General features: G+C 35.9%; 2 protein-coding genes across 2 annotated transcripts; both read left to right on the forward strand.

Annotated features, from left to right (window-relative positions):
* The first annotated feature begins 3,325 nt into the window (after positions 1-3,325).
* LOC107893731 (ABC transporter B family member 15) lies at positions 3,326-7,733 on the forward strand. Its single transcript, XM_016818799.2, has 7 exons — positions 3,326-3,565; positions 3,738-3,792; positions 3,878-4,056; positions 4,140-4,597; positions 4,699-5,239; positions 5,332-6,225; positions 6,318-7,733. Exons 1-7 carry the CDS (start codon positions 3,326-3,328, stop codon positions 7,683-7,685), a joined length of 3,735 nt encoding a protein of 1,244 aa, XP_016674288.1. The 3' UTR covers positions 7,686-7,733.
* A 379-nt stretch (positions 7,734-8,112) lies between these two features.
* On the forward strand, positions 8,113-9,673 carry LOC121206515 (paired amphipathic helix protein Sin3-like 2). The gene is made up of 5 exons (XM_041077485.1): positions 8,113-8,399; positions 8,635-8,841; positions 8,921-9,101; positions 9,175-9,264; positions 9,522-9,673. Exons 1-5 carry the CDS (start codon positions 8,386-8,388, stop codon positions 9,597-9,599), a joined length of 570 nt encoding a protein of 189 aa, XP_040933419.1. The 5' UTR covers positions 8,113-8,385; the 3' UTR covers positions 9,600-9,673.
* Positions 9,674-10,700: the final 1,027 nt, after the last annotated feature.

Raw genomic sequence — 10,700 nt, forward strand, 5'->3', positions numbered from 1 at the left:
ACATTCTTTAAGGGCCAAAATTAAAATTTGACTAATGTCTTATAAAGTAATAAAAAAAAACACAAAAGGAATAGAAAGTCATGTGTCAATTTTTAAAATTTTTTAACCGTATTCAAATTATGTATAAAATTATGTAATATTTTAATCAAAAAATTAAAAATATTACTATATAGACTAATAATAACATTACAAAAATATAAATACCAGATTATATTAAAAATTAAAATATAAGACTAAAACATCAAATTTTTACATAAACTAAAACTATTCTTCTTTAACCTACGTGTTAACAAAGAAGGGTCTTTGGACCACATATTAATTCATTTCCTTTTCTAAATGAAGAGAAAAAATTATCACTTATTAAAGGCTTAAATATAAATTAGACTGGGCACATTCTTTTAATTTTGTATTTACGATGTTTTTGTCTTAATTTTCTACTTGAATTTTCATCATTTATTCCTTAAATTTTGGGGATGTTTACTATTTTTTGCTTATTTCGTTGAAGGTGTTATTTATCAGAGTTAATTTATACGAATATGTTAGATTTTCTTTTTAGAAATTATGTTGAAATTCTATAAATATATTGATTTCCACCATTTTTGAAGAGAGAAAGGAAAATACCTCTTACAGGATGCGTTTTCATTGTCACATCAGTTAAAACGTACGATGTAGGACGGTATTTTTAGTCTCTCTCCTGAAAATGTATCCTACATAACGCCTTTTCATTGATGTGGTAGTGAAAACATGCCCTTCCCAGAAATTTTTTTTTCTTACAGTTGAAAATTAGAAGTTTGTAAATTTATTTTTATTCGTGTTTGGGATAGAAATGGTCATAGTTTTAAAGAATGTTTAAATTTATGGTGGTGCCGTAGAGTCGGGTGACCTACGAATTCTATTTGCCATGTGAGTATGGAGCCATCACTAGGGAAACCGAATCACGTTGCAACTCAAGGTCCTAGTTGGCGGTGATTATACGGTCTAGGGTTGAAGTGTAACTAGGGCTTCAAGTTTACAAAGGTTATGCTGTCAAAGAATGGAGTATAAATGGAGCCCCAGTTGGCAGTGGTTATATGGGCATGACAACTATAGTTTTTCTTCATTAAAGGAGGATGGTTTATAAAACCCAAACAAAAGTACGGGGAAGAAAAACACAATGGCCTTTTAGTATAATCAAGTATTTTGTTTTATCCATGTCCACCAAAAGTGGTGACCCCATTATTATAACCTATGACATTTTGGGGTGTAACAAGTTTTACTAACAAGGTCATTGCCTTTGGTGGACATAGACAACACGGGTTACTTGATTATACTAGAACACCCCTTTATTTTTCTTCTTTGCACTTGCGTGTGGGTTTTATAAAGAATTCTCTTTTGACAAGGAAAAACTGGTTGCCATGCTCGTATAACCACCATCAACTAGGGCCCCAGTTATTCTCCATCCTTTGATAGCATAACCTTTGTAACCTTGAAGCCCTAGTTACACTTCAACCCGAGACAGTATAATAACTGTCAACTTGGACCTCGAGTTGCACAACAATCCTAGTTTCTCAAGTGATGGTTTCATATTCACACGATAGATGAAATTTGTAGGTCACCAAGTTTCATGACATCACAATGAACCCAAACACAACTTAAAACTATGACTATGTCTCCCTTAAAGCGAGAGAGAAATAAATTTTTAAAGCCCAAAAAATTCAACACACAAGCAAAGAGAAAAAAAAAACAATTTTGTTTACTGAATTAAGGGGATAAGAATTTACATTTATATAGAGGATGGAGCAGGGTAAAAAGAGGCTAGGTTCCGTAACCAAGCTGCAAATGGAACCTGTGTATTACGACTACTGTTTGGTCCCTAGAAAAAGAGTTTTCTACCATTTTTTCTGGATTATCAAGCAATGTGTAACTACATTCCGGTGTTGTAAGTCACTTGTCCAAATTGACGGCACATTCCTGTACAGGAGATATGAGCATAAGTTGTTAATAACTTTTGCACATGATGGTAATCGAAAAATCTTGCCAATAGCTTTTGCAATAACTCCAGAAGAATCCAGTGATGAATGAGATTTCTTCTTAACTAACTTGAGAAGGCATGTTGTGTCGTAGCTAGATGTGTGCATCATTTCTGATAGGGGCACCAAAATACAGGCCACTTTCGAACTACGTTCAAGCGTTGGAATCGTGCACACAATAGGTATTGTTTGTGTCACATAGGGTCTAACACTATGGGTTGATGCCATAAGGATGTGGAGCAGCGACATGTCATTAACATGGGTACATTGTGCATAGAATTGATTTCCTATAAAATAGTTTGGCATATGCATTTTGGGTCGCTTTTCTTGAATGTGTTGTTGATTGTCATCAACAGGGTACGAGCTTGTCCAACATTGTTTCCATGAAATGTTGGAGAGGTTGCGGGCTGTAAACACTGGAAGCACGGTACCTTGATAGGATACCTCTAGAGAAATGGACGTGGTCATATGATGGAGGACTAAGATACGGGCACATGACCTCAAACCTAGTAGAATGCATTAATTCTATATTGAAGGGGACACGTCATTTTGTGGTAACCTTGGTGGTCAAGGAAACATATTTCTAATTAGCAGGCTTGTTTCCAAAACGGGTTGAGACATACGCGGGACAGCTAAAGGGCAGTCATGTTTGGTGCAAGTTGGTGTTAAAAGATATTGGGGAAAATGCAGAAATCACGAACTCAATGACTTCAGTGTGTCACTCGCAACCAAATCTAGTATTCTGGGTTAAGCAGCCCGTTAGACCCAACCATGGAGTTATTAGTGGAGCAAATCTCGTAGACCTCATACAAATGACATGCGGCTGTAGGAGATTTCAAGCACTTCGTTATTCATGCACACATGCAATTGCTGCATGTGCCTCGAAACGTATAGATTGCATGACCTACGCATATTGGAAATCTGAATTCTCACTTGTCCTTGATAAAAGCATGTGGCCGCCTCCCTCATAAGCTCTTTTCGAGTTGGGAAGCTTGTGATCAATTCTTTACTTTGTCAAAATTATTTACCTAAGAAGTCGATGAAAGAAAAACATGAATGAAAAAGTAATTGAAATAATTGTAAATTTTAAACTCACAACATGATATGATACAAAGAAACCAACTTAATAGATTTGGTATATTATAAATAAGTGTAGATTTAAGATGTAATACAAATTATACAATTTTAAAATTTTAAGCCTACTTTCTCATGTTTCTTTTTCGTCGTATATGTATAAATTAACCTATTCATCAGCTGCTATTGAATATATACTGATTAGCTCAGATAATTGAAGAAAAACAAAGGAACCACCGGCCATGGCAGATGAGAGAAAGACCATTAAAGAGGTCGAAAGTAGTCCTTTGAAGAAGAAAAACAGATGCATACGATCCATATTCATGCATGCAGATAACGTGGATAGGTTTTTGATGGCTGCTGGTTTCATCGGAGGAGTTGTCGATGGCACTGTTGCACCCTTGATGATATATTTGAATGGCCGTTTGTTTAATAATCTTGATGATGCAGCTGCTGATATGCTCACCCGCAACGTTCACCACGTACGTTATTATTTTATTTTTCACTAGTTACCCTCATACGTTCCTCAGACTTTCATGAAAAGCTTAATAAACTTAGAACATAATACGTACTGATATCTGACATAGCTTACTACTTAGAAATTAAGTAGTATTTTTTGTTAAGATTCTTTTGGTTTGATTTCGTGGCTGATAGGTTGCATTGTTACTGATTTTGACGGCTTGCTGGGGATGGGTTGGGTGTTTCATAGGTAAGTGAGTTCGAAGTGAATATGGTATTGAAAGTATTAAAAACTAGCCATATGCTAAGCCATCCTTTTCCTCTCTAACTTTCAGAAGGATTTTGCTGGACAAGAACAAGTGAAAGACAAGCCACAAGAATGAGAAGTAGATATTTGAAAGCTATTCTAAGGCAAGATGTAGGTTACTTTGATTTGAACGTAACTAGCATAGCTGAAGTAGTCACAAGCGTTTCCAACGATAGTCTCATAATTCAAGAAGTTATCAGTGAAAAGGTTGTCATCATTTTTATCAATGCTTTTCAGATATTCTGATTACTTTTTATCTTGTTGATTGACTTATTTATTATATGTTTCAGATTCCACACTTGATTGCCAGAGGTACTTCATTTATTGGAGCTTACATAATAGCTTTTCTGGTACTGTGGAAATTAGCTCTTGTGATTTTTCCATTTGTACTGTTGCTGGTGATTTCTAGTTTAATATATGGGAAGATTTTACTGAGTCTGGCAAGGAAGACACAAATGGAGTATAAGTTGGCAAGCACAATAGCAGAACAGGCAATATCTTCAATAAGAACTGTTTATGCCTTTGTTGGTGAAAACAAAACCTCCATTAAGTTCTCTGAAGCTCTACAAGGATGTGTGAAATTGGGGTTGAAGCAAGGGTGGGCAAAAGGTTTGGCCCTTGGAAGCAGTGGTATTACTCACCTTATTTGGGCTTTCGTTACTTACTATGGTAGCAGATTGATCATGTATCATGGAGCCAAGGGAGGAACTATTTACATAGTGGGCACCTGTATTACTTTTGGTGGACAGTAAGAGTTTTAACCTTGAATGCTACTAATTTCATCTCTTTCTGCATAGTTTTTCATTGAGATTTTTAATCATATTTTCTCTTTTTCTTCTTATTGAACAGCTACCTTGTTGCTAGTTTATCTACCTTGAAGCCTTTATTTGAAGCATGTTCAGCTGCAAAGCGTATAAATGAAGTGATTAAAAGAATCCCAAAGATTGATTTAGGCAATATGGAAGGGGAAATTTTGGATAATGTTATAGGAGAAATTGAATTCAAACAAGTTGAGTTTGCATATCCGTCGAGGCTTGAGAACATAATTTTCAAGGATTTTAGTCTCAAAATTCCAGCAGGCAAGGCTGTAGCCTTGGTAGGCAGTAGTGGATCAGGAAAATCCACAGTGATTTCCTTGTTGCAAAGGTTTTATGACCCAATTGGAGGAGACATAGCTCTTGATGGGGTTCCTATTAATAAATTGCAGCTCAAGTGGTTTAGGTCACAAATGGGATTGGTCAGTCAAGAGCCTACACTATATGCAACCACCATTAAAGAGAACATACTTTTTGGCAAGGAAGATGCTGAAATGGACGAGATTATTGAAGCTGCTAAAGCTTCCAATGCCCATAATTTCATATCAGAGTTGCCTCAAGGATATGACACACAGGTTAGTCTGCTTATCTCTTGCATTTTATATGCTTATTTGATCAAGAATAAGAATCTAATAGAGTCTAAAGATAACTTTTTATGTGTGAACAGGTTGGGGAGAGAGGGATTCAATTGTCTGGTGGCCAAAAACAGAGAATTGCCATAGCAAGAGCTATAATAAAAGCACCCAAAATCCTTCTCCTTGATGAGGCAACAAGTGCATTAGACTCCGAATCCGAATGTATTGTGCAAGAAGCTCTTGATAAGGCCTCGGTCGGGCATACAACAATAATCATTGCACACCGCCTTTCTACCATTAGACATGCAGATTTAATTGCAGTTATCCAAGATGGCCAAGTCACGGAAACTGGTTCACATGATGAGTTAATGGGAAACGAAATGGGCCTTTATTCCATGCTAGTGCAACTTCAACATACAGAACAAGAACAAGTCAAGGGGAAAGGTGATAAAGATTTGTCTACCAATGCGATCGACATAAATAATGCTAGCAGTCATCGACTTTCTTTAGCAAGCCGAACAAGTTCAGCCAATTCAGTAGCAGCAAATCATTCTTCACCATGTGAAGAAATGAATGTTGAGGATAAAAAGTTGCCTGCACCATCTTTTAAGAGATTGTTGGCCATGAATTTACCAGAGTGGAAAGAAGCAACACTGGGATGCTTAGGTGCAGTCTTATATGGTGCAGTGCAACCACTTTCAGCTTTCACAATGGGATTAATGATATCAATGTTTTTTCTCTCAGATCATGGTGAAATTAAAGAAAAAGCAAAGGTTTATGCTTTGAGTTTTCTTGGGATTGGTTTGTTTTCACTTATAATTAATGTTATTCAGCATTATAATTTTGCTTACATGGGAGAGCACTTGACAAAGAGGATTAGAGAGGGGATGCTTTCAAAGATATTGACTTTTGAAGTTGGGTGGTTTGACCAAGATGAGAATTCTAGTGGCACTGTTTGCTCTAGGCTAGCGAAAGATGCCAGTGTGGTAATATTCTTTCTTATAGATTAGTAAGAGTGAACTTGTCAGCATTCTTAGTCATAGACTTTGCCTTGCTATATTGTCTGAGATGTTTGCAGGTGAGATCTTTGGTGGGCGATCGGATGTCTCTTCTCATGCAAACCATCTCCGGTGTAACTCTAGCTTGCGTCATGGGGTTATTTCTTTCGTGGCGACTTGCCCTTGTGATGATAGTGCTCCAGCCACTCATTATCTTTAGCTTGTACACCCGAATGGTTTTACTCAAAAGCATGTCTAAGAAAGCCATCAAAGCACAACAAGATAGTAGCAAGCTTGCTGCTGATGCGGTGTCGAACCATCGAACCATCACCGCCTTCTCATCTCAAGACCGAATTTTGAAAATGATGGAAAAGGCTTATGAAGGTCCAAGAAAGGAGAGTGTTAGGCAATCTTGGTTTACAGGTCTTGGATTTGGATCAGCTCAATTTCTTACAGCATGCATTGTGGCTTTCAATTTTTGGTATGGTGGCAAACTCATCTCTCAGGGATATATCAGTTCGGAAGCTCTTATCCAAACATTCCTCATTTTGGTTAGCACTGGACTTGTCGTGGCTGAAGCTGCAAGCATGACATCGGACTTGGTCAAGAGTTCCGAGGTTGTTGCATCTTTGTTTGCTATCTTAGACCATTGTACAAGAATCGGACCCGATGACTCTAATGGTTACGTTGCCGAAGAAATTACAGGCCATGTAGAAATCCATGATGTCGATTTTGCATATCCCGCTAGGCCTAATGTGATCATCCTAAAGAACTTCTCATTCACTTTTGAAGCTGGAAGATCAACAGCATTGGTAGGACAAAGCGGTTCTGGAAAATCAACAATCATTAGTTTAATCGAGAGGTTTTACGATCCTCTCAAAGGAGTTGTGAAGATCGATGGTCGAGATATAAAGTCGTACAACCTAAGGACATTGAGGAAACACATAGCACTTGTTAGCCAGGAGCCAACATTGTTTGTTGGCACAATAAGAGAGAACATCTTATACGGAGCAGCCGATGAAACTGGTGAATCTGAAGTCATTGAAGCTGCTAAAGCAGCCAATGCCCACGATTTCATTGCAGGCCTTGCAAACGGTTACGAAACATGTTGCGGAGATAGAGGAGTGCAATTATCCGGTGGCCAAAAGCAACGGATCGCAATCGCCCGAGCAGTACTAAAAAAGCCTACAATCTTACTACTAGATGAAGCAACCAGCGCACTTGACAGTAAATCTGAGAAAGTGGTACAAGAGGCATTAGAGAGGTTAATGGTGGGGAGAACCAGTGTTGTTGTGGCACATAGGCTAAGCACCATTCAAAACTGTAATCTTATTGCAGTGTTAGAGCAAGGGAAAGTGGTGGAGAAAGGTAACCATTCATCTCTGTTAGCCAAGGGGTCAACGGGAGCTTACTACTCTTTGGTTAATCTTCAAAGAAAAAAACCATAATTCTACTCAGTCATTTAAATAAACTTTGGGTATTTTAGATAGAAAAAAATCGACTCAATCACTGTTGATACCATGAAAATCATTAGTGTAAAAGCTTTCTTCTAAATAAAAAAACAGTAATATAGTTTTCCTCTTGGTGGCTTCTACTTCTTTTTCTTCACCAGCCAAAAACTGGTTACTTTCCTACCAAAATCCTAAACTATCAAAATTAAAATTCAATGCATTTCCAATAAAATGTCTTTCCTCTAAACTAAACTTCAAACTTGAAAAACTAATTTAAACTAAATAAAAAAAATCACTTTCAAATTTAGATTAATTAAAAAAAAATCGTTGGGCCTAAATTGAAATTGGATCAAAAAACAACACAAAAATTTTCTTTTCTCAGTTTTCATTTTCTTTGGTTTTGATTTTGACTCTCCCTCACGCACCAAATTTTCTCTCTGTTAATATTTCCCCTCTTCATTCTTTCTCTGTTACTCGACCGAACCATAAAAAGAAAAAGAAAAATAATAAACACAGAGGACCACAAAAAAAAAAAGGTCGGTCTGGTTCAGTTTCTTTGCATTTTATTTGTGAAAGAGCTGGAAAGTAAATTTCTTTAATGCAATTCTTGAAATGGGTTTAATTCTATTTCTTCAAAGATAACTATTATCCTATGTGAAAAGAATACACTTTCTTTTTGGTTCTTGGCTTTACAGGGATGAAGGCTGAATGGTAAGTTGCTTTAATAGTGTCTTATATGTGGGATTGTTTTGTTTAGCACCATGAAATGAGTGATTTGTTTATGTTTTGCTTGAATCTTTGTATTGGTCATTCTTGCATCATTAAATTAAGTAAGATTTGTGACTTGGTTTTTGTAGTATTTGGTGAATTGACTTCTACGTAGGCTCGTAGAAGGTTCTTTTTAAGAGTTGTTTTTAAGGTTCTTTTATCATTTCTACCTATTAAGTGAAGAGCAAAACGAGATGGCTGGTGGAGGTGGTGATGGTGCAGCTGAAGGTGGCGAAGGCGGTGGAGAGGGAAGCACATCACGTGAAGCGGCTAAAAATGTCGCTGCCGCCAAAAGGTATCTGAAGGAAATAACGGAGACGTTTGAGGATCGAAAAGAGAAGTTGGTGAAGTTCCGTGAAGTCATGAAGGATTTCAAGACTAATAGGTGTTCCACTTTAGAAATGAAACGCCGAGTTTTGTTTGAATTATCAGTTGGATTAATGTTGCTTTAAACATACATACAGGACGGACGTAGCTGGTGTGGTTGAGCGAGTGAAAGAGTTATTCGAAGGCCATAACAACTTGCTTAAGGGATTTAATTTCTTTTTGCCAATGGGATATGAAATTACCGTCGACAAACACCAGCCTCCTCCGAAAAAGATGATTGGATTTCTTGAACCAAAGGATTTTATGAGGCTAATAAAGGTGAAATGCTGAAACCATTTTCCCATAATAGTTGCATGTTTAGGTATCTAATTTAAGCAGTCTTACCATGCAGGAACGTGATAAGCATGTTTATTGGTCATTTGTGGATGTATTACTTAGGTACCAAAGGGAGCAGAGGGACATAATTAAGCTCTATATGGAGGTAGCCTCTCTTGATTTGGTTATTACTTTCGTTTATAACTACCCATTTTTAACTAAACTTGAACTAGACTCAATTAATTTCAACCTAAAAAGTTGACATCTAAATTTAAATTTTTAAAATTAAATTCACTCGAAATAATTGGAAACCAATTTGTCTTGAAATTGAAATGATTCCAAAGTTTTAAAACCCAAATTGACTCTGTGCTTTGTTGTTTTAGTTTTGATATTCCAGAAAATATTAATTGTTGTTGGTTTCAGGTTGATGCTCTTTTTTCGAAGGACTATCCAGATCTATTTGACGACTTCAAAAGATATTTACCATCTACTTTTCTCTAGATTGTTAATTTGTTCACTGAGTTGAGCTACCATATTTGTATTTGGTGCCTGAGATCTATCTTCATCACTCTCTCGAATTGCAGAGGGTTATATGTACATATACATATACCCAATTCAATTAGAAAAAAGAGTAAATTTACCTCAAACACTTGTGTGCTATTATTTTCTTTTGATTTATTCGTTCGATACATATTTTTTAGTTTTTTGAGTTTGGATTTGATTTGCTTCGATGACTAAGAGAATTTTTGCGAAAATTTTTATATTTCGAAAGTAAAACTAACTTAGACAAATTTGAACTCACGAAATCATCTAAAATGACAGGATTTGTCGAATTAAAATTTTAACCTCGTCATACTAGATGATCTTATTGCAGTGTTAAAGCAAGGGAAAGTGGTGGAGAAAGGTAACCATCCATCTTTGTTAGCCAAGAGGCCAATAGGAGCTTACTACTCTTTCATGATCATACAATTGATTTGCTACTTCATCTCTTAAATTAATTATAAAATTTTGATCGATTTGTGGTGCTCTCCCTCCTATTTGTTGTTGTAAATCTTCATCATTATTTGAATGCATTTTCAAATTATCTCAATCAATATCCTTAAAATAAGCGTATGTGATAGCTAATTTTTTTTATAAAGTTATGCACAACTACACAAGTAATAACAATGTTTCTTTATATTGGAATGGATATGATGCATTCCGATCAGAAAAGAAAAACGACCTTTTAAACCTCTGTAAGATTGTTCAATCATATCTCTTAATTTGACATTGCATGATTAAATACCTCTTCTTTTGTATGATAGTGAGCACTATGACGAAAATTTGACAACCAATATCTAATATTACGATAAAATGTCATAAATCCTCGAATATGTGCTTATGTAGCATCACAAAGTGTTTATCTATAAAAAATAAATCAACATAATTTTATAAATTTATTACAAAATTAATTATAGAAAATTTATACTAACTTGATAAGTGATATGAAAAATTATTTTCAGGATTACGCATGGTGTCTGCTAATATGGCGAAAATATTTTGATATACATAAATTAAAAAAATTTCTTTGGGCCTAAATGTGAAATGTATCGCACCTCTATT

Source organism: Gossypium hirsutum, chromosome A09 (genome assembly GCF_007990345.1).
Source record: "Gossypium hirsutum isolate 1008001.06 chromosome A09, Gossypium_hirsutum_v2.1, whole genome shotgun sequence".
Taxonomy (NCBI): Eukaryota; Viridiplantae; Streptophyta; class Magnoliopsida; order Malvales; family Malvaceae; genus Gossypium; species Gossypium hirsutum.